At 35.5% G+C, this 24,599-nt stretch overlaps 2 protein-coding genes and 1 long non-coding RNA gene across 5 annotated transcripts in view; 2 read left to right on the top strand and 1 right to left on the bottom strand.

Annotated features, from left to right (window-relative positions):
- Window positions 1–3,507, top strand: part of slc17a8 (solute carrier family 17 member 8) — a 15,207-nt gene extending 11,700 nt beyond the window's left edge. The window contains exons 11-12 of the mRNA XM_077193494.1: window positions 212–339; window positions 1,442–3,507. Of these exons, the coding sequence (XP_077049609.1) occupies window positions 212–339; window positions 1,442–1,786 (473 nt within the window). The 3' untranslated portion in view covers window positions 1,787–3,507. The remainder of the gene's footprint in view (window positions 1–211; window positions 340–1,441) is intronic.
- Window positions 1,176–13,425, bottom strand: LOC143696801 (uncharacterized). Its single transcript, XR_013186062.1, has 4 exons — window positions 13,165–13,425; window positions 11,398–11,736; window positions 11,211–11,293; window positions 1,176–1,692 (listed from the first exon to the last, which is right to left on the bottom strand). It is a non-coding gene; the product is annotated as an uncharacterized LOC143696801 (long non-coding RNA).
- On the top strand, window positions 7,593–24,599 carry nr1h4 (nuclear receptor subfamily 1, group H, member 4). Of its 3 annotated transcripts, none has more exons than XM_077193498.1 (10): window positions 7,593–7,697; window positions 8,924–9,100; window positions 11,418–11,795; window positions 15,113–15,253; window positions 15,781–15,917; window positions 16,402–16,500; window positions 16,756–16,855; window positions 17,276–17,422; window positions 22,921–23,034; window positions 23,903–24,599. In XM_077193498.1, the coding sequence occupies exons 2-10, from the start codon at window positions 9,004–9,006 to the stop codon at window positions 24,139–24,141; spliced, it is 1,452 nt and encodes a 483-aa protein (XP_077049613.1). In that variant the 5' UTR covers window positions 7,593–7,697; window positions 8,924–9,003; the 3' UTR covers window positions 24,142–24,599. The 3 variants fall into 3 exon arrangements, with proteins under 3 accessions (XP_077049613.1, XP_077049614.1, XP_077049615.1); XM_077193499.1 differs by having other exon boundaries at window positions 7,599–7,697; window positions 8,927–9,100; XM_077193500.1 differs by lacking the exons at window positions 7,593–7,697; window positions 8,924–9,100 and adding an exon at window positions 9,431–9,576.

Below are 24,599 nucleotides of genomic sequence, written 5' to 3'. Positions count from 1 at the left end.
CATCACCCTTTGCCGTTTTGCATTGTTTGATTCTAACCTTTCCTTCAAAATATGGTAACAAATTTTTTCTTGAATGTTTCTTTGTTGCTCAGTTATAGGAGAAGAACAACAAAGTATAAAGTGCATGATGATGCAACCTGCAATATTAGTTTCTGAAATTACAAAAGAAAACATCTAAATATGTGAAATGTATTTCTGTTTTACAACACAGGATTCAATGTAAACCATCTGGACATAGCTCCTCGCTATGCCAGTATTCTTATGGGCATCTCTAATGGAGTAGGCACCCTGTCTGGCATGGTTTGCCCCCTCATCGTCGGAGCACTAACTAAACATAAGGTACTAAATCAGATTATCCTTGTTCATATGTATAATTTTTTTAACCTAAGAGAGACAAGCCCACGCATCTTGTTTTTTTCCTTATATTAGATAAAGGGAATTTTTGAGTGTGTGAATATTCCTGGGTATCGGGGGCCTCACTAAACTTCCAAGGGGGCCTCAAGTAAAAACGTATTTAAATTAATAATTGTAAATCTCTAATCTAAACTAAAATATGTAAATTGTGTATTAGGTAACACTTTATTTTACAGTGGCATCGTTACATGTTACATGCAGTTAGTATATTAATAACTTTAAATTATGCATAATCACATGCAACTAACCCTAAACCAAACCAAAACCTAATCCTAAACCTATAGTAAGAACTTGTAGTTACTTAATATTACTTAAATAAGTGCAACAAAGACACCTTAAAATAAAGTGTAACCTAGTATTATAATATATATATATATATTAAAAAAATCCCAATAACTGTTTTTGTAATTTTTTTTATTTTTATATAAGAACACGGTTCTTGAAAATTCTCAAAATGAATCGTGGTTGTTTAAATTAAAATACATACTTATTTGTTAATAAAAATGATTTATGGCAGAAATACCAGAAATAGCCTATATCAGGTAGCCTTTAAATATTGTGTTGGATAACAAGGGGCATTTGAGTCAAAAGGTTTGAGAATCACTGATCTATAGTGTACTACAACTGTAAAAATGTTTTCACAGGTAACCGAAAATATATTGGTTTCATTCAATTCATTAATGTAAGAAAAGAAAAAAGGAATATAATAAATCAACCTGGCTACATTAGGTTACGCCAGCAAAAATATATTTTATTGATCAGATCAGATAGAAATTATACTTTAAGGTAACAACCGCACATTTTCACTTTTCTACAGTGTAGTGAAGTTATTATAAAAACTAGGAAAGTAACCAGAAGGTTTTAGGTTCAATCCCCAAAAGTTGTGATTCATAAACTACAGAGCTAACAAGTACACCATCAGCTTTATTTTACTTTGGAACAAAGCACTCCTTGAATAACAAATAAGCATACTGCACGTGTATATAATATATGTTGCATATCCTCATTACATTTCTGTCTTCAACAGACTCGCCTGGAGTGGCAGCACGTGTTTATGATCGCGTCCATGGTGCATTACACTGGCGTGATCTTCTATGCCATCTTTGCCTCTGGTGAGAAGCAGGACTGGGCTGATCCTGAGAGCACTAGTGATGAGAAATGCGGCATCATCGGGCAAGACGAACTGGCTGACGAGACCGAAGCCAGCAGCGACAGTGTCCTGGCGACCAAGCAGAAGACCTATGGAACAACAGAGAACTCTGCAGGCCGCAGGCAAGGCTGGAAGAAGAAGAAAGGCGTGACCATGCAAGCTGATGAAGAAGATCACGGATCAAATCATTATGAAAATGGGGAATATCAGAACCAGCAATGACATTTTGGTTATCGAACGCCGAAGACTGAATGGTGAGGTGTAGGAGTATTTATTTATGTAACTGCAGAAATAACCCCGACCAGGGGCGACAGCATTTCACTTGACGTTCGACACAACAGTAGATTTGAGTTGTGAAGAAATATCTTGGATGGCTTCCTTAATTATTTCACCCTGCTGTCAACCTGAAGGAAGAGTCACATGAGACAGATCTGAATAGATAATTTGACATGATGGATATTTGTAGCCGTGAAGAAAGTTTCAACTGGAGTCTACACTATCATTCTAAAGTTTGTCTTTTTTTGAAAGATATTAATAATTATCCAGCAAGGATGCATTAAAATCGATCAAAAGTGACAGTAAAGACATTTATGTTACAGAAGATTTCGGTTTTCATATAAATGCTGTTCTTTTAAACTGTCTTTTGAAAAAAATATGAAAAACCTATTACGGTTTCCACAAGGAATGAAGGGTCATGTTTAAAGTGACTTCTGAAGGATTAGAATGATTAAAATGAAATTAGAATGATTTTCTGAAGGATCATGTGATACTGAAGACTGGAGTAACGGCAGCTTTGACTGAATACATTACATTTTAAAATATACTAAAATAGAAAACAGATATTTAAAATGTAGTCTATATATAGTGGACCCAAAAGGTGGATATTAAAGTGACACTTAAAAATGTCTGAATGCCTTTGCACCAAATAATAAATATCAAAACGTGGCATCTGCTATCAAATAATTCTAGACCTTTTCTCAAAACGGATTTCACTGTTCTGAACTGTTATTTGCAGATAGTCCTAATTCTACTTGTATAACTTTTTGTGAATCGTTTGTTTAAAAAGTGTGCTTGTGCTATATTTCTAAACATTTCTCAAATAAGTGCCACTAGATTTGATATTTGTTGTACCTATGCAATGACATTCATACATTAAGTCTGGCTTAAGTGTCCACTTTTGAGGATACTGTAATTTAGTCTGGCAACAGAACAAAGAACAAACAAATGCATTGAAAAGCTTTACAGTAAAATAGACCATGACAGAATAAATTAAACTTAATTTTACAGTAAATCTTCATTTTGTTCCAAAGGCTTTTTATATCTACCGTATTATAAGGCTGACAGCAAAAAATGCATCAGTTCTTTTTTATTTGATTATTTTATGTTTTCATTGTTGTCAGCTATGCAAACAAAGCAGACCTCTAGTTCATAAACAGGTTAAACATTTTTCCATGGCTTTTCTTGCATGCAGTTGTGCAGATTCCACAAACCTTTCTGCTGGTTTTGATTAACACTTCTCAAAAAATATTGTTTCTTGTATTATCCTGAAAGTTAATAATGGTCTGAAAAGGGATGTGTATTTAGTGGAATGCCTTTGAAAAAAGCAGTATGACCACCATTAATATCTCATTGTTCAGTTTATCGTTTACATATGTTTAGGTGGGAGAGCATGGATGAAGTTTATGTTTGGTTGAATATCTAGAAATTTACCATTTTAGTACTGAAGAACTTATTAAATTGAATATAGATTTCATAAAAAAAATCCACAATGTGCCTGATTTTTTCCCCTCTTTTTTTGCACAATACCGGTTATGAAAAGACATTTCATCGCTTACATGGATGTTAAGATGATTGTTTGAAATGTGCACTTTACCATTGCATCATTGTAACTGATGTCTTTTTAAGTGTTTATTTGGAGGAGAATAAAAAATGCTTTCAATTGATCTTTTACTTTAAAACGTTTAAATATGTGATAGAAAATAATGCCGGCAGGTAGGATTTTAATATAGCTCAGATTACATGCATAATTCATTCTGTGTGGCACATTACATTACAGTAGCGGTTGCTCTTCTGTTTAAACAGCATCTTACAATGTTAATGAGTTGAGTGTGGAACAAAAGAAATCGAAGTACACGTAACCGAGACTTCTAACTCACGCCATGTTCTTTCTCAGAGAAAATAGAAGCTTTTCAAACAGCTTGTTTAAACTGGGATTCTTAAATTAGCTCACTTTGTCTTTGTTGGGAGCTAACAGAACTTTGCTGGTTTCTGTCATGTGGGAGTAAACATCCTTCACATTATCACTCTTCTTAAACACATGTTCACACTCACAGCAGCATTTTACTGTGTAGCCTACACAACAAATTAGTCAGACCACCCAAAGCTTTGTGAACTACTTGGCAATAAATGTAATTTTTTAATAATCTCTTTATTGGGACATTAAAATGACACTTTGGCTACGTTCACACTGTCAGTCCAAATCCACTTATTTGGGTATCCGATCTAAAATCATTGACTCTCCACATTGTGTATCGCAACTGTTTAGATCCGATTTGTGTCTCCATGTTGCTCTTCCGTTTTCCGGAATATCTGCATTGGTTTCTATGGCAATGACGTTGCGTTGGTAGGTTTACACCAAGACAACAACAGCAACATAGGTGTTTGCAACATAGACATCATATAGATGTCTATGGTTTGCAATATAGACGTTGTCTTATTAACAACATGACAATAGCTGGACTACTGCGTCTTATGATGCGTTTACGTTTTACTTGGCGTGAGAAAGTCACCTAAACAACGCAAAATTTGATCAGAGATAGATATTTGAATGTAGCTAATGTAGGGATTTTAAAAAAGTAGGGGATCTAAATGTAGAGGCAAAAAAACAAAATCTGTGGCTAAATCTAATCTGATTTCAATCAGATATGCAAGAAAATAGGATTCGTACTGACAGTCTGAACGTAACGTCACAGAAAACTGCCGAGCTTAAAAAAAAACCAAAAAAGTGTTTATACAGTATATATTTCATAATTGGTCCAAAAGATTAAATCAATAAAAAAAATAATAAAAACGTTTTAAAAAAGTATTTAAATAATAAATAAACAAATGTAGTTCTCCCTTGATGTGTTTATTTTAGTAGGCTATATTATTTATAGTTTTTATTAACATTGAATTTATTAACATTGAACATTTTAAAAGATTTATTTAGGTTTTATTTATTTATTTATTTTCAGTTTTAGTTTAAGTCTTACCTTAGTTTTATTTTTTATTTAGTTTTTTAACTATTTTTAAATCGTTTTTATTTTTTATTTTTCTTATTTACATTTTTGTCTATTTAATTTTTTTTTATTAACCCCGATGGGTTGCCATGTTTTATAAAAACAATATTTAATGACATCCTTAATGCAAATTTTATTTTATCCAGTTTAAGAACTTTTATTGTAACTGCCACCATAAAACGTGCAATTAACAGTGCCACCATAATCAAACATAAACCGTATGTGGTTACTTTGTTATTCAACTTCTTGTATCTCTAGTTCCAGCACAGCTTAAAGAATAGATCAGAATATAGTGACACTTCAGCAATGTGTGTTTTCAGTAATTCAGTGCACTATCATCTGATGTGCTTGGTTGACTATACTATTACATGTTAACAGGTCTTATTTGGGTAAATCTTGGGAAAGTTCAAGGTTGTGGACCTTGTTATGGTGTGTAATGACATTTTTTTGTGCCACAGTCCTTGACAGCTCATGTTTAACATGCTGATATCCAGCCTCTCACTGGTTTGTAGTACTGTTTGATGGTCTTATCTCTACATCTACCTTTTATGATTTGATGTGCGGTTCTAAAACAGTAAGCACTTTTTATTTGAGATTAACTACCAGATGTCAAACATAAAGGGGCTTTAGGTGATAGCTACTCTCCATTATTGTACCATAGCTGTAATTACTCAGAATGTATTTGAGATAGCACATTCTTGCAATTCAGACCTTTTAGTTTGCTTTGGCTTAGGTTTATCAAACTACATACATAGAGAGAGATTAAGCGCTCGCTACATTCACTTGGGCACCTCAATACAACAGCAAGAAGCATTTTTGATGTGAAATTTCATTTTAAAAAAGTGCATTTGAATCTTTTAAAATGGACTTCGTGTTTAAAAAAAAGCCTGTTTTGTGTGCCTTGTGACTCACAAAATAGCTGAAGTGTTTGATGATAGCGTTAAAAGATTTTTAATGGAGCCATGAGCGTGTCCTTCACACAAGGCCATCTATACCTCCCCCACCCTCCATGCTCAGAACGACTGCCAGCCTATGGCAAAGGTTTTGTTTATTTCAGAGAGCTGTCTGTTGACTCAGAAGGGCCCTCTTTGGATGGAGCAACAGCCGGTAAATGATTAAGAGCTTGTTTTCAGATACATTTGCAATTATACCGAGATGCAGGACTCCATCACCTTTTGGTCAAATTACACCTCACAAGTGGGGTGTAACTCACCTAAATGTCATGGCATAGAGAAGAAATTATACACTCTTGGTTTTATATAGAACCTTATAGGGTTCTGTAAGGTGCTTATACAGTAGAGGCTTTTAAGGGTTTCTATCATTTTATGGACTTACTTTTAATGAATTAATTTAGATTTAATTCATTTTTAACCATAATTATATTTTATGAATTAAACAGCCTCTAAACATACTTTATCAGATAAAATTTAAATAACAACATGAAAGTATTATGCATTTTTGGCATTAAGTGTTCTATTAAATTTAGTCAAGATTCCTTGGGTTTTACCACATTAAAACCATCTATGCATTTGTACACAGAAGTTTTTTTTAAATTTAATTTGAAACAATTTGAACTGCTAGTATTAGTATTAAATTGCTAGTAAAATAACGGCAAATATCACATTGAATTAAACGTGACATTTTTAAGTAGTATTTTCCCGTAAAACATACTTTTAATAGTTTTATTTACAACATCTTTTTACAGTGTATGTGGTGATTGTCTCAAAAAAATATTTTTTATTTTAAAATATTTTTATTTATTTCGAGAAATATATTGGGGGTTCTGCAAACAGATTAAATAAAACATAGCATCTTCATTCTTTTTATTTTATTTTGTTGCACGCAAGTACCAATTGTTTTATTTATTTATGTATTTTTTGTCATAAATCACTTATTTTTATTCATTTATTTGGAGGACCCAACATAATACAAAAAATGTTGGATTAAAATTGAATCCAATGTAATGTTTTCGAAAATTATAGTTTGATAAGCATAATATTAAATTCTTAAATGAATTTTGATTGAAGTATATGACGTATTTCAAAAAATTCCTTGGAAGATTGAAAACATTCTAATAATCTCAAGGTTAGGAACACAAATGATGCAAACGTATCTAGTAAATGTGCATTGCGGTGTATATTATGGAACGGTCTTTGAGAAGCACATTGAAACAGATCGTCTAAAGTTTATTTCCAGCAATTGACACTAGTGTCAGCCTGCCATGTGTTGCCAAATGTGTCATCATGCCCGTTTAGAATATCATGAGCCAAGTTGCAGTATAATTGGTCATTGAGCAATTCATCAGACCCTGAAGTAGTCTACTATTCTCTTCATGTAACATGTAATGTGACCAAATTGCAATGCATATTTTTGAACCAAACCATCAAAGATCAAGCTTATAATTTGAAGAAAAGTATCGGATATCAAAGTTTTCAGTCATGAGCCAAAATAGAGCTGATGTGCTTCTATCCAAATGCTTTGAATTGCAGGAGAGACTAGCGTTATTCAGTAATAATTGTGTTTACATGAGTGGTATGAGGGGGTGCATCACTGGGGAACGTGTTGGGAAGAAGGGTGTGCTGGACGGGTTATCTCTCACTATTAAGGAGGTAATGTTGCGTTTGTAGGCCTGTCAGCCAAAGTTTGGAGCACATGGGAGAGGGAGGGACTGCTACTACTCATGAGGAGAAACAGAGACATAGTTTAATTAATAACCACTGTCCCTTTTCCCCATGACCCCATCCGCTCCAAGAACTGTCTAGTTACACACAAAGCTTGATGCCTCTTCCCAAATACTGATGGCTTTGAATATCAAAACGGGACCACAGAGCACACAGCGTCTGTTGAAGCAATAGGTAAGAAAATAACATTTCTGATATTTGTTACTAAAATAAATCAGCTTTGATAGCTTATATATATTTTTTGGCGAGGGAGGGTGTAGAGATTTACTGATTTGAAATTGCACTGTGTTATGAGACCCTCCGTGTGTATGAGCATGTAAGCTCATGGGAAATTATAGATTGGATTAATTGCATATAAAAATGGGAAACTGGTTGTTGTGACTGATGTATCAATCAATATCGCTAATGGTTGAGGCCTGGTCTAATAGTAGCTTGTGACACTGTGGCCTTGTCCACACATCCTAAATCACAGCACTGTTACTTTTCTTAAAAGAACCAGTGTTTCATCTTGTATTATTTACAATAAAGGTGTGAGCATCATAAAACGGCACTATTGATGGAAAAAGATCATTGCTGCTGGGTGTAAGATGGTGTCTTACCTCCAAAGTTTTCAAAAGAATGGCGCTAGAATTGCTTTATACGTTTTTTAAAAGTACATAAGCAGGCATGCTAATGTTGATATTTTAAGAACTTAAGCACACACAACATTTTCCTTCCTGGACAAGTTCATTTTGTTCGGTTTATGGTTTCTTAAAGTAATAGCACTACTTTGAAGTAAAGTAATTAAAACCTAATTTCATAGTGCTGAAAGTTAAAGTAATTAAAACCTCTTTTGAAGTCCCAATGTAGTTAAACTTCTCAACATTAATCTAATATAGATTTCATTTCAGCCACATAAGGCTGATTCCTCTAAATTATTCCTCTCTACCTGTCAGGATTATAAAAGGTTTTTATAAACACTATGTTTTTATAAAAATGGTATAGTTTCCTGGTCTAACCTGGCCTATAGAGAAGAATCTGAGATTACAGGATGAAATATTGTGCTGTGCTATCAAAACATAATGTGAATAATCCAAAAGACAACAATAGGTAATTTAGTTACCTTTAGTTACCCCCCCCCTCCCTCCACAATAATTATGTCCTGCATATCTGAAATGACTAACAGTTACACCATAAGATTAACGGGACATTGTCCTCCTCAATGGTTTCACAAGGGAAACTGAATGAAATCTGAATGATATTGCTGTAGTATAAAAGGTTAATCACTGTTTTTTGTCCTGAATCTTGCACCTAAATCAAAGTGTAACAATTAATTTTTTTCTGGATTGCGTCAATACCTTATTTGCAATAAAACCTTCCTCCATAAGCAAGTAAAGAAATCACTTCCTCCATTTGTCTAGAAGATAAAGGATTAACTCCATCATTTCCATTCTGAACTGAGGGATCTTTGGACGCCAAGACTCAACACACAGGCTTCTGAATGAATGAGTGGGTGGGCCATGACGTCAATGTGGTGGGACCTTTACAGATCCCAACCAGCGATGCATTCCCTTTATCAGAGGGCTCACACTTTTTTGGTGAGTAGGCTATATTGAAAATTCACACTGATTGCTTTATTATGTTTTGCTAATCCTATACATTTTGCCATGGGTGATGTAATAAAACTATGAGTCAGAAACTATGAAACAAACTGAAGCAAATTTCTGTTATTAGCAGAAGCAAAAAAGTGAAACTGTCACCTTTAATTTAACCACCACGCGTCAGCATGTTTTTTTCCTATGACATTTATAAAACTAGATCGATCCTACCTGTTATGAGACTGGGAACTGGGACTGTCAGGTTAATGAGCAACTATAGCAACCTTTGTTCACACTAGCACTTCTGAGGATTTCAAGTGTTCAGGAACAGTAATACTTTGAGAAAAGAGACACAAAGACACATGCTGATGAGTTGAAGGAATACAGTTGGATGGTTAGGAATCGATACAGCTAATGATCATCAGCACCCTTACTGGGTCGCACTGAAATGGCCATGGTTCAGGAGAGGGGTTCAGGTCGGTATCCACTCATGACACAGTGCTCATAATATATTGTATTATGAATATAGTACAAACCTTTTAGATGGCTTTTACTTGAAAGTTATTGAATTTCCATGCAGGTTGCAAGGAGTTTGCTTTGAAACTACATTTGGGCAAAAATGTTTTTTTCATATTGTTAATAATGAATTTAAAAAGGAAAAGAGCAGATGACGCGATGAGTGAAAGAGCTAGGCTTGAAACATACTTAATGCAAGCAACATTTTTAGGCACTATTCTAACTTTATTTCCAGCATCATTGTGTTCTGAAATTGTTCAGACCACAATTCATAGCGCAATACGTAACAGAAAGTGCTTGTAAAATTCTCAATGTTGCCACATGAGGCACTGTAGCGGTTATTAGCATAAAGGGTCTTCTTTTGTGGTCAACGTGAAGAAAATCTTGCTAAGCAAGTTAATTAAAGTCAACATTTTTACAACAACAAACCTAAATAATAACAAATGCGGTTTAAAAGTCGTAATGTAACAGAAGTAGCAACAAATCTGTTCTTCTGTGTTAATTATCGAAAATGAAAAATAAAACGTAGGCCGGGGACAAGGTTGTATCCATCGGTTCGGTTGTTGATTGGATGGAGGCAGATCTGTATGCGAGCTTGTAGTTGATTGTAAGAAAGGGGCAGGGCTTATACTAAATGATTGGAGAAGTACATCATACGACATCAGAGAAGTCTGTCGTTTCACTGGAAAAATGAACAATTACAAGCTCAAATTAAAACGAAAAATTAAACGTATGCAATGAAGAATCGATCGGAATAAGATCTCTAAACTTAATTTGGAAAATGGATAGGGTGAGTTTTCAATTTATGCTGACTAGATATTTGAAATGAACTCTAGCACCCCTTGGAGTGGAAACTTATGGATTGGCTCAGCGCTTCTGTATCTGTTTGTGTACATGCATAAAGTGTTATTTGTCTTAAAGGATGCACCAATATGAAAATTGTGGCCTATACCCATAAACGATATCTTGGCCGATAAATCTAAATCCAAATTTTTATATCATTTTTGGTCTTAAGCACACAATTATAATGTTCTCATTACAATTTTATGTAGCCGATATGACAGATTTGGGATGCATATCGCACTGAACTGTATTTTACTTTTTTGAAGTGATTCCAACTTTATTTCAAGCAATTCAAAACCTTCATGGCAAACAGTGCACATCTGAAGGAAATAATCCATTATTTATCGGCTTTAATATAACGGCCAGATTTTCTTATCAGGCCGATAATGATAAAATTAAAAACAAACACATAATCGGCTGATACTAATATGGATGCTGATATATCGTGCATCGCATCCCTACTTGTCTTGTTTATTAATAGAGCAGAAAAAGTCTGCAAGTGAAAGCTTTTAAACCTATTACCCACAAAAGTGACAATTATCAAATTTCGACAAACTAAAATTGTTTTCAAAAAAATATACAGAATCTATAATCATAACCCTCATACAGTGATCTTGTGTATAAAACAAAAATATCTTGGTTAATGTTTTCTTGTTTTATTTCTGGGTGTGTTCGACTTCTGTATTATGTACATGTCACAAAATCTCCTTCTACTATTTTGATAGAGGCTGGTTATGTTTTTAATACTCACTTATCAGTAGTGGAGATTTGAATGGCTCTGAGGGTGTCTGCAAGGTAACAGTACCTCATTGTGTTGTAGTTTAACTAATCGTCCTGTTGGCATAAGAACTATTAGCACTTTGTGTTGGGCTAAATCAGTAGCGTTAACCTGATCTTTGCTTCTCCATGACACATGTAAACTGACAAGCACTACTCACTCATGCCATCTTCTCCTCAGATATTCTGGCAGAGCAGAACAGTCCTTTGCTACATGACCAGGAGGTCATGCCCTTCACCAGCTATCCCAGCATGCAGTACACCTCGGTGGAGCCATCCATGTCATCACCATCATACTACTCCAATCAGCATTGCTACTCACAGTACAGTGGGGAGGAGTGGTACTCTACATCCAATGTGTTTGAGATGAGGAAAGGACCATTGGAAAGCAGCTTTGATAATGAGCTCGACGAGTCTTGCCCCGTAGTCCCGACTGCGTGTAAAAGGTCCAGACACGCAGCCCACTCCGGAAGGAGCAAAGGCGAAGAACTGTGTGTTGTCTGTGGAGATAAAGCATCAGGGTATCACTACAACGCACTCACATGTGAAGGATGTAAAGGTGAATCCCATTTTACTTTTATTTTGCAGCCGTTTTTACTCCAAAGCTTTATTTGGCACGCTCAAGCTTTTCACAGGGCTGGGAACCGTTCTAAGTTCTTATTCAGATTCGGTTCCACGGTTCTGTTAATATTTCTCCCACGTCCACGGAACACCGTACGCTACTGAATGAAGCAGACAGCTCGTTTGCCAAACTAATGAATCTTTTATGCTGGTTCTTTTTTAAGTGAATCAAAACTACAGGTATATGTGTTGGATGAGGTTGGAACTAAACTATGAAGGACTATGGCCCTCCAGGAACTGAGTTTGACACCCCTGTAAAAGCTGTTTGTGTTTGATTCACTAAAAAGAACCGATTCATTAGATTATTATTATTATCGGGAACATAAACTTGTTTTTGATTCTCTAAAATATGCTTAAAGGGTTAGGGTTAGGGGTTTTCTGTTCACAGCGCTGTTTTTCAAATGAGCCTGTAGGACTTGATTAACTGGATCAGGTGTGTTTAATTGAAGTTTAAGCTAAACTCTGCAGGGCTCTGACCCTCCATGGACTGAGTTTGACACCCAGGGATAACTATTAAGACTATTTTGAGATCAGTATAGTTACAGGTTGTGCATATGACAACATGTAGATAAAGATACAAGTTATGATTTTCTCAGTAGGCTAATAGTTTTTATATAAATATGAATCATTTAAATATGTTGAAATGTTAATATGGTGTTAGTGTTGCTGTATAGCTAATATTAGCCAATTACTGGATTGCATCTTTTTTTTCCCATTAATTTATTATTAAAGGTACACTATGTAACTTTTGGCCCTCAAGCGGTTAAAAAACAAAACTGTTTTGCGGAAAAACAGTGTTTTGGTTTTGTTAAATATTTCAGCTGTGTGACTGTGCAGATGGTTCTATCTCATAACTGTACGAGATATAGATTATAGAGCTCATAAAACATTTACTAATAATCTTTAGAAACAAAACCAGTTTCGAAATAGACACGGTAACTTACTTCCTTGAAAATAAATTCCAGCACATTGCTACAGTAACCCATAATGAAATGACCCAATCTGTTACATATGGCAATTTATCTGTTCAATAAAATTCCTATACTCGCCTGTTGAGTAATAAAAACACAATCTCTCGCTTTTACAACATTTCAAATCCCTCAGTTCTCGCCATCTCCGAATAGCCGAGCCAATTGTTGCTCGTTTTATTACGAGCTCTGACACATTCTCTTTTTTTCAGCAGGCTCTGTTCGGAGGTTGTTGTTGTTGTTTTAAACGGGTAATTCCCCAGAGGTTCAAGATTTACTATGAACTCATTTACTCCATGCCAACCTATTTGGATTGGTTTGCTGGTTGTGATAACTTACCTAGAAAGCTGGAACACTTTTTTTCTGTTTACGGATAGGACAAACGCATACTCGAATGACGTAGGCCTACGCAATTTCCCGCGAAAACCATCCTGACTGGTCTAAAAAACAAAACCAAAAAAAACGTCATTACTTGGCGTGGCCGCCATGTTGATTGCCTCTTTTACTGCTACCAAAGAACGTATATTGAAAAAATATGAATTTTACATATTTTACATAATATACTCTTTGCTGCTACTCAGACCACTGCGCTCTGTTTATAGACGTACTCCCTTTCAGTTTTGCAATACAGACATCTTCGGCTACCTTGTTTGAGGTGTGAGCGCCTACATTTCAGAACAGTTCCAAACCTACAAGTCATTGGAGTCTCATGTGCAGTTCACAAATGGATGGGTTAGGAGCTGCAGATCATAAAGCTAACTAAGCTAACTAACTTAGGTCTAACGTGACTTTGCTTACAGATTGGCGTGAAATCGTGCTCTCACAACAACCACGCTGTTATCTTAAAAAGGCCAACATCACGCTAAGGTTGCCTTCAAGTAAGCAAAACTATGCTTTGAAAACATCTGTTTCGCTGGAAGGGCAAGGGGGTAGCAACAGGACAACAGTACAGAGACTGACAGGTTAGGGTTAGTAAATCACCATAGTAAATCCGGTTAAGACAAAAACACGTTTTGCAATAAAAATGTATGACGTTTTGTTAATTTTGAACAAAGTAAGTTTCGCTATATTATTTCATGCAAGCGGCATAGAAATTGCACATAACCTTTAAGATCAAACATAGCTTTGCCATTTTTTTTATTTGATATATAACGTGCAGTTGCACCCTTTGTTCTGTGACCTCTTTAAACCTTCATATTGCAGTGTGCCTAGTCTTACAGTGTAGCCATGGCTACATAACTTATGAAGGACATAATAAATTACATGTAACCCCATGCATGCGCCAATTTTAGCTCTTTGGAAAATCATTGGCTGAATGACTGCAAGCGTAATTCCACCTGTGCATGGACAATGCCCAAAGGGCAGCTTCTGGGCTATGTATCCCAAGTCCCATAGGGCTGGCTGGGTTTGCACCTTCACGTTTAGTTTGGATTGGGTTCCCTCTCAGCTTTCTGCTGAATAATGATGTGGGCAACCAGAGCCACACGCCGCCATGCAAAGTTAATGTGTGTCATTGTGCTCATGGGCTCATGCTGGAATAATTACCTGTTCCAAAAACAACTGCACGTGTTTGTCTGCTGCCTAGAACTGGAAATCAAGTATCCAGGAGTATCGGTTTTACAGTACTGAACGTAATGTCTTAAACATTACACCATATACGTTACATGTACTGGGCTGCAATGAACCTATTCCTTGATCTGTGTTTACAAAGTGACCTTCTTGTCTCTCCTAATAGTCTAGGCTTGTAGCCACTTTTGCTTCTAGTATTTTTACTATAGTTTTCAGAATAAGAGAATGGTTATAGAGGAAATTATTTAGCAATGAATTTTGCACCTGAATGCTTTTGTATGTCTATTCTTGCCATCTGTGTGTCAGACAACGGATAGTATGACGGGTAAAAAAAAACTAAAAATACATATTTACTAAAACGGTGGATTTTAGGGGGTAAATTGTGACCCCAAAATGGATTTCAGGTCTGCCCTATAGGTGTGCAATACTAAAAACAATGCTAAATGCAAATAACAAAATGTATTTTTTTTCTATCCTCCAAAAACACGAGAAATGTAAAAAGGTAAAAGTAATGAAAAAACTGCCACAAATATCAAGGGATTGTATATTTACATAATAAATCCTCACACCTGATAAAAGACAAGGCCAATCAGCAAAATAATAACTTCGTAACAACATAAATTATAATAAAATAAGCAACAAAAAAAAAGACATCAAACAATTATTGAAAAGGAAGATGTCCATAAATCTGTTATTGATACAGTGGTATTTCTTCTAGGTTTCTTCAGAAGGAGTATCACAAAGAATGCTGTATATAAGTGTAAGAGTGGAGGAAACTGTGAGATGGACATGTACATGCGCAGGAAATGCCAAGAGTGTCGACTCAGGAAGTGCAAAGAGATGGGCATGCTCGCAGAATGTGAGTAAGAGCACTGCAAACGTTGTAAAACTTGTTTCTAGTTAGCCTGAAAGTCACGCAATAATGTGAAATCAAATGAGACACTTTTATCTGTAAAACAGCCATTTTCAATTAATACAAAGTTCTGTTATCAAACTCTAGATGGCACAGGCTGATAGGTCCTAACTCAACCTGCTCATAATCGCATCATTATTTATAAGGCACAGCTGATTGGTTCCTGCCGTATCAGTAGCCAATGAGCTCATGTGCTGAACCTTCAAATACATGGGTAGCATTTGCTTTTTAGAAACCCTCCACATTCCCCAGCTCCACCTGTGTAGAAAAAGAAAAAGCTGTATTTTCTAAGTTTCACATGAATAGGATGGATAAAAATATTGAATTGTTACCAAGAATCATTAATTTTTTAATCGCATACAACAGAGTCTGTTGTTCAAAAGATGTTGTACATAAACCTTGATAAGAAACAGATTGCTTGTATCCAGTATGTCAATCTAGTTTATGCATCTCTTTTGTATTTGCACCCTCAGGCTTGTTAACCGAAATCCAGTGCAAATCCAAAAGACTGAGGAAAAACACAAAAGCCTCATCTGACGAAAGTATAGGGGATGATGTTGGTGATAGTAGAGATGCTAAACAGGTTGCATCTACCACAAAACCCTCCAAGGTAAGAGAGCACTTACTGATTGGGTTATTATAATAATCAGTTGTGAGTTTCTAGAAAAGCAAATGATGCAAAAATGTCACTTTTTGATTCGTTCAACTTTAAGTTTTTGAGATAGTTTCCTTGATGCCATGCTTGTTATGATAAGACAATAAAACTTTTCAGGTATAATTGCAAACTAAAGTTTAGGGTGTTCTATGGCAACTTTTATTGAAGTGCTATAAAAAAGTTAAAGGGCAATCTCAATGATTCTGTTCACCATGGTTACAAAATATCATTCTTCTCACTTTTGCCCACATATACGGTTACTTCTGAAAGATTATGAAGGGTTGTAAAATGGCTGTGCAGGATCAAAAGTTGGCTAGTTGACACCACCAAAAAATTGACACCACCAAGCTTTATTCTCTAGTCCATGTATCTTGCCCCTGACTCAAATGCAGAAAAAAAAATGTAAATTTTGACTTTTTGCCACATTTTCTCATTTCAGGAAAATATAGAACTGAGCCAAGACCAGCAGGCTTTAATAAGTTATATAGTTGACGCTCACAACAAGCATCGGATCCCTCAGGATATGGCAAAAAGACTGGTATGTCTTCTGGAAATAAAAAAACCCCATCAACCTTACGCCTTTACTTATCTCATTTTAGATCACATTCTTTTATCTTTTTATGATTCATTAATGTACAAAGCAGTCAAATGCTACTGTTAAAATCAGAAAACAACTTTGCCTTTTCTTATCTCTGTTGAATCATTATGTAACCAAGGTTATTGCCACCCCAATGTCATAAAACAGTGGCTTATTTGCAAGCTGATATTTTTCCCCCTTCCAACCTGTCCATAGCTACAAGAGCAATTTAACACAGAAGAAAACTTCCTTCTACTGACCGAAATGGCAACCAGTCACGTCCAGGTGCTGGTTGAGTTCACAAAAAACATACCAGGTACTGTTATTTCTAATTCTAGAACAGCTATTTCTACACTGTAAAAAAATATACTATATAGCCTATATATTTTTGCTCCCTTAAATTAAGTACAATCAACTTGGATGTTTAAGCAATTTCAACTTCAATATTACATTAAACTGACATTTAGAAAAATTTGTTGAATCTTGTATAACTTGTAAAAGAAAAGAAAAGAAGGTAAAGCAGTGTAAAAACACATGTCATAACTTATTGATTATATAATATATTTACAGTGTATAGTAATTTCTATACAACTTGTTTGAAAAAAAAAAACAAGATCACATAGTTCAAGATAAGGTCATGTGACACTTTTTATATTACACTTATGTGCTATGAAGAGGTTGCAATAAACTCCACCAGTTCTAAGCAAACATACTCAGGTTCATGTTTTCTGGGCAGGTTTTCAGTCTCTGGATCACGAAGATCAGATTGCTTTATTGAAAGGTTCCGCCGTAGAGGCGATGTTCCTGCGTTCAGCCCAGGTTTTCACCAAGAAACTGCCCAACGGACACACAGAGGTGCTGGAGGACAGGATCAGAAGGAGCGGTAAGCTCATTATTTGGATTGCAGCTGTCAGCGTAGCCAGAAAAGCGTCTCTGGGTGTGCATAAGAAAAACTGGGTGTGCCACATTTACTGTCAGATTAATGTGCAAAAAAAAACTTGACCCGGCGTATCACTAACTTTACAGAATAGACTGGGCTGATCTGTAAAACTATAAGCTGGCTCAGCACATAAACATAATAGGCTACTATATAAAATATAACCCAGGGCTCAACATTAAGGCTTTTCATGTGCTTGCCGTTCGAACAAGTAAATCGGTCATTCACTCGTAAAAAAAATTGCTTGTCCAGAAAAAAATGGGATTTTTTGTGTGTGTTGTAAATACAATTTATTCTGAAGCAATATTCTCATCAGTGTTCAGTCAGCTTTTACATATTTAAATCTGCATATTTATGATATTTTAACCTTTATAAAGAGCATTTTTCCCTATTCGGGTTAAATATATGCTTCATCTTTCATTTTAAATTCTTAAATTTATCCACTAAATGCAATTGAAATAATACGAAACGATATGGCTATTATCAAATTAATTAATTTACACTTAAATATTACAACTGCATTGAATAATGTTATGAGATTGTTTTAACTATTTTTATAGTTTTTTTTATATTTTTAATATACAAATAGAATGTTAGCCTACTTTTAAACACGAAACAAAACCATCAGTAGGGGGCGTCATATCACCGTATTAATCGGTATTAATAAGTGAGTTATTGAGTCATTTATTTAAATGATTCGTTCAAACGGCTGAATCAGTCAGGAATGAGGTAGTTATTTAATGGGTCATTCGAATCTTTGACTCAACCGATTCCTTAAAGGCGCTGAATTTTTCAGTAATTGTTTTTTTGTTGAATATTTCAGTAATGCGGTTATGTTTTCCGGTGAGATGCGCAGTGGTTCTGCTGTGATCTTTGTTTTGAACTATTTTCGCTGCTCAAATAGAACAAAAACAGTCAACATTGTGTCTAAAATTTAAGTGACTTGATATTTAATTGCTTGTTTATTGAACTGTCATATGAAATCAGTGTCACATTTTCAATTGTGATGGTAGCACTCGTGGTCGTGTGATGTTGCTTAACTGTATCATATCATATGTTATAAATATAAAAACTCCACATTAATTTTTGAACGGCTGTATGTTCATTAAGTTTCTTTGTGTGAACTGCGGTCATTGTTTCCATTTCTCCTCATGAGGCGCGAGCCTCAAAAGCACTTGTTCCCGTCAGACAGTCAGCGGCTGTTTGCTTATTGATTGGCAGTCCGGATGTCGGCAGATATTTTTTTTTAACGCTAATAATTTAAAAATTAAAATACATTTTAAATGTACAAATATTGTAAGTAAACTACAATAGTCAAAGTTTAGAAAAACGTTTTTATTAAGACTTTAAAAAATAATTCTGCATCTATTTTTAGGTGTGCCAGCTGCCACTATGGGTGGCTCCGGCACACCCTGGCACTCCCGTGGCTACGCCTTTATGTTGCAGCATAATTTACAGCATGATTCATGAACTGCTTCTATGGAGTGTTCAAAGGAATCATGACTCTGGGATTGGGTTTCAAACTACTTTTTGAGCCCATTAAAGCCCAGAACACAGTCCATAAAGTTCATTGGGCAAGTTATATTAATAATGTATCTGTCCGCCCTAAATAACGTCAGGAAATTTGCCATCTTGATAATCGCGTGGTGTATGTTACACGTAGGCTATAAAAGGACACTAAAGTCCAACTGGTTTCAGTTTCACAGAAGTCTAAGCACTGGATGACTGCCAGGAACAGCACAAAGAGGAAAGCCCTCATACATGTTGCTAGTGAATATATCTTTCGTATATATCACATCAAATCTTGTAAAACATTTGGTTGTGTTACAGTAGGATGCACAATCAATTCTGTCTCTTAAAAGCATCTTAAAGGGATAGTTCACCCAAAAATACAAATTCTGTCATCGTTTACTCACCCTCAAATTGTTTCAAACCTGTATAGCCTACATGTCTTTGTTCTGCTGTATACACAAAGGAATATATTTAGAAGAATGTTTGTAACCAAGCAGATTTCAGGCTTGATTGACTATAGTATTTTTTTTTTCCTACTATGGAAGCAATCAACTGTTTGGTTACCCATATTCTTCAATATATATATATTTTTGGTGTTCAGCAGAATAAAGAAATTCATACATGTTTGGAACAACTTTAAGGTGAGTAAATGACAAAATGTTCATTTTTGACTTAACTATCCCTTTAATGTTGCCCCACGTTTACTCCACGCTGAATCACCTTTATTTAAAAGACGGTTGCTTTCAGCCTCTCAGTATTTGAAAAGCTGTAACGATCCGTCCAGTAAGTGATATTTCTGAACAGACAGATGAATGCAGAGTGGCTTACACTGTTTTGAGTCCTCCTGCATGGGCTGGGGAATATTCACGCAAAAGGCCAGCGGGGGAGAAATAGATGCAGTGTCCAAAGAGACTATTGTTCTCTATCTAAACATCGAGAGGCCTATTGTCCCACTCTCTGGCTCTCAGAGCCTCTGACATTTCTCTCGCGCGAAATTGTCAGTGTTCTTTTTTTTTTTTTTTTGCTCTCTCTTTTTTTGGAAAGTTATGACAAAGGTTATCCTTTCATCTGAAGGGAAATGAATGAAACTGAGAAAGGAGTCTGTGTGCAGTGATCATTTCATCTCTGGAGGCGGATGGCGACTGTTTGTTTATACTGAGTTTTTTAAAAGTTCGTTACACTCCAGCACTGTTTTTCTTTAATATTAACATCTTGGTAAGCTGAATTGTTAAGTCATGTTTTTAATGTCCCAGCTGCATCAGTGTGTCGGGTTTCCCTGATTGGTCGGTCTGTAAACCAAACCCTTACGGCTCTTCACACTGAATGCTTTACATCAGAAAAGAGATCTCGGCTTGCATAGCCAGCAAAGTATGATAATTATATCAATGATAATGATAAAGACAAAGACCTCACACAAAAAACAGGAAAGCCCTTCAAATACAGGCTTCAAATGAACTGCTGTTCAGCGAGAATCCCACTGAATGTGGAAACGCACAGCTGTGGGGATCCGAGGCCAGATTCAGATCGGCTCGGACCTAACAGACAACACAAAGCAACAAGGTCACGACCCCTGATGATCTGCCACTGCACGCTGAGGGAGTTTCAGAAAGTCTCTTCTAAAAAAAAAGGCTGCAAAATCATTTTCTTGAGATGCATGTCTTTCTCATTTTTGTCAAAATATATACATTTCCCTTTAACGATATCAGATTTTTTTTTACAAAAGATATGAAAATGTATTTTAAGAATGGATTTTAAATGAACTTTATTTTTCTTATACCTCACTGAAAAATTGTTTTTTTTAAATCCCATTTAAAGAATAAATCTAACCAAACAGCTTAACATTAGAGATACAATCTTTTAACTTACTATCACAAGATATTTCTTTTAAAGGGTTCACCCAAAAATGAAAATTCTGTTATTAATTACTCACCCTCCCGTTAGACTTTCGTTCATCTTCGGAACACATAGAACGTCAACGGAGGGACAGTAATTGCTCAGATTTCATTCAAAATATCTTCATTTGTGTTACGAAGATGAACACAAGTCTTACGAGTTTGGAACGACATGAGGGTAATGAGAGAATTTTCTTTTTTGGGTGAACTAACCCTTTAAAAAAATTATTGTAATTGATTTTCTTTGCCTTATCTCACAGGCAAATAGAATATCTCATTTAAAGTATAATTCAAACCAAACTTGAGTGAAATTTATGCTGAAAATTCAAGATGTAATATCTGAAAGCAACTAAGTCTTATTATCTTACACAATTTTGCTTAATTTATCATGTTTTAAGAATATTACATATTTTTAAAGGGAAAACAAGAAAATGTAATTAAATAGTGTATACGATGAAATGTAGCCATGAATGTTTATATTAATACTGGATGGGTGTATTCGGGATTCTGAAATTCTGAGATTCAATAAATCCATAGGACACTCACTGTTGCTTTTAAATATAGGCAACACTGCCACCCTGAGGCCCCAGAATGAAACAGGCCATTTCTAAAACATTTCATACAATACATTTTGAACATTCAACAAAGACAGTTTTACAATTGAACACTAAAAGTGTGACTCAGATTTATTTATTGAAGCTCAAACAAATGTAAAATGTATGATTAGTGCCACGTCTAAGTATAGTGTACTTAATGTGATCTTGAGTCCAGGGGCCGTAGGGCCTATTCACAAAGAATTTTATTTTACCACTAGGAGTACTCCTAAATCCCATTAAAATATTTTAGCTAGGAGTTTTCTCTTAAAAGTTATTCACAACGCCTTTCAGACCTACTCTTAGTAAGGAAAAATGACAACTCCTAAACTAAGAGTGAGTCTTCGTTGCTATGGATGACGTCAATTCTCATGCACGAGTTTCCTCGCGATGATCACGGTGATTGGTTGTTAGATGACAGGGCCATCATGCGGAACATAACACAGACGCAACAAATCATGGAATTACGACATCTAAATATGTCTGTGTCCTACACAAAATAATAATAGTAATGTCATCGAAATGCATATATAATGACATGTTTGTGCAGGCCCCAGTGAAGTGTAATTCTAAAAAGGCAGAAAGAGAGAGAAAAGTGGTGAATTCAATTAAATTAAATTAAGGTAGCCTAATATCCTAATGAAACCGCCACGGCGCCACTTGCCTAATAATGAAAAACGACACTTGCATTAACACTTGCTTGGTTAATTGACATCCTATTAGTATAGAAGCTTGTTTCCGCCACTGAATAAAAATAAATTAAAATAATTGCGACTTTTTATCTCACAATTGCGAGATATGAAGTCAGAATTGTGAGAAATAAAGTCGCAGTTGTGAGATAAAAAGTCGCAATTAGCTTTTTTATTTTTCATTCTGTGGCGGAAACAAGCTTCCATAGCCTAAATAGACTACTTAAAGCAAGTAAATGTTGCTCCTATTGAAGTAATGTACTTGAATGACGGTGGATTATGAACTCGCCAAAACGAAAAAGAAAGCCCAACTGGACGCAGGATCAGTTACTGCTGCTGGCCCAGTTGGTGCTGAAAAAAATAAAAAAATAAAAATAAAAGGGAAATTCGACACTGGGATATCAAGTAAAACTAAGCGTGAGACATAGGAGAAGATTTGTTTGCAGATCAATGCAGCATTCCCGCTTGTGTCGCAGACCCCGGACGACTGCGAGGCGGTGATATGCGCTACAATCCTTTGTGAATAGGTCTTAGTGAGTTAGGAGTCCTCTCGACTTCTTTTAAGCTGTCCCAGACTTAGGTGCTACTTTTAGTGCTAAAATGCTTCGTGAATTACTTTTAGTGAAAAAAATTAGGAGTGGTTACAGGTGGCTGAGGTAATAAATGACTGCTGTTTCCATGTTGTCATTTCTGGACTTTCAATAGAGGGATTTAGACAATAATTGTGTATATCTTCATTAATTGCTTTATTTCCTCAGGAATATCTGAAGAGTTTATGACACCCATGTTTAACTTCTATAAAAGCATTGGGGAGCTGCAGATGATGCAAGAGGAACATGCTTTACTTACTGCTATCACTATCCTCTCACCAGGTGAGCAGATATCTGTCACTTAACGTTCTAAATAAGAAGTTGCAGAATGCAGATTAATTATTTTAGTTTTGTTTATTTATTATTTGAGCAAAATAAAAGAACACAATCATGCAAAAGTTTGGGTACAGTACGATTTTTTAAAACTTTTTTTTAAATAAAAAAGTCTCTTATTCTCACCAAGGTTGTGTTTATTTGATAAACAAAACAGTTAAAACAGTAATATTATGAAATATTAATACAATTTCAAATAACAGTTTTCTATTTTAATACATTTTAAAAATGTAATTTATTCCTGTGATGGCAAAGCTGAATTTTCAGGGTCATTACTCCAGTCTTCAGTCACATTATCCTTCAGATATCATTCTGATATGTTGATTTTGAACCAAGATGCTGTTTTTGTAATGTTAGCTAGTTACAGGACAGTTTTTAGTGTCATTGTTTGTCTGGAGCTGGTGTGCTGCTGCCGAATAACAACAAAACTTTTGTTTGTATATACTTGTGTACCATTTGTTCATTTTTTGGTCTTTCGTTCGTCATCTTCGCTCTATTTTTCGCAAAGCATTATTTTGCTTCTCTTCAGCACTCTTGCATTGCATGTTTTTGCATTTTGGGGGCGGAGCAATGAAGGGAGGGGTGTGTTGCAAATATCAACAATGTAAAGAAATTGCTTACTGTACCTGTAAACTATCTAAAACCCACTTTTGGTTCTTATGTAATTAAGCAATTATGCAATTTGTTCTGTTCCAATAATAAGTTAAATGGTTGATGATTAATAAGATCGCTACCACATTTTTGTCATTGTTTTAAGCTTTAGAAGGCCACAACAAAATGTGTTCCATTTGACTGTAACTGTTCTATCTAACCACAGACAGGCCATATGTAAAAAACCAGCAGGCAGTGGAGCGTCTGCAGGATCCCATGTTGGAGGTGCTGAGGAAGGTCTGTAAGCTACAGCATCCTCAGGAGCCCCAGCACTTCGCAAGGCTTCTCGGTCGTCTAACGGAGCTTCGCACCCTCAATCACCACCACACTGAAATGCTAGAGTCATGGCGCATGAGTGACCACAAGTTCACCCCCCTCCTCTGTGAGATCTGGGATGTTCAGTGACTTTGTAACCGAAAATGCAGGGGGGGGGGGCAATGGGTGGATGAATGAGAAATACCAAAGACTTAAGCTGCCAAATAAAGGAGTTTACACACTTTTGAGAGAATGTGACTGTTAAAGTATAAAATGGAAACGTTATACATTGCCAAATGTCAAGCAGGAAGTAAAAAATATTTTAAGACATTATCAGCTCTTCAAGAAAAGATTGATGGACACATTTTGATATTGTAATACCTTTGTAAATGTTTACCTGGCCTTTGCTACTTGATTTGTTTAAAATCTGCTTAATCTGAGGATTACATGGCTTTTTACACTTTGTCTTTTTTGTGTATTGTGTAATTCATCTAAATATTTGAAGGTTCTCAAAATCTGTGCTTCCTGACCTGTGGTCACTCTTTTCACATTTTGAGAATCATGTAAATTTCCAGACTTCTTTTGTGCATAAATATGTTTATCTGGAA

Source organism: Siphateles boraxobius, unplaced genomic scaffold, assembly GCF_051911475.1.
Source record: "Siphateles boraxobius isolate OS27281-9 unplaced genomic scaffold, OSU_SipBor_1 31, whole genome shotgun sequence".
NCBI classification, from domain to species: Eukaryota; Metazoa; Chordata; class Actinopteri; order Cypriniformes; family Leuciscidae; genus Siphateles; species Siphateles boraxobius.
Note: the sequence above shows the minus strand (reverse complement) of the source record. Positions and strands in the feature narration are given on the sequence as shown.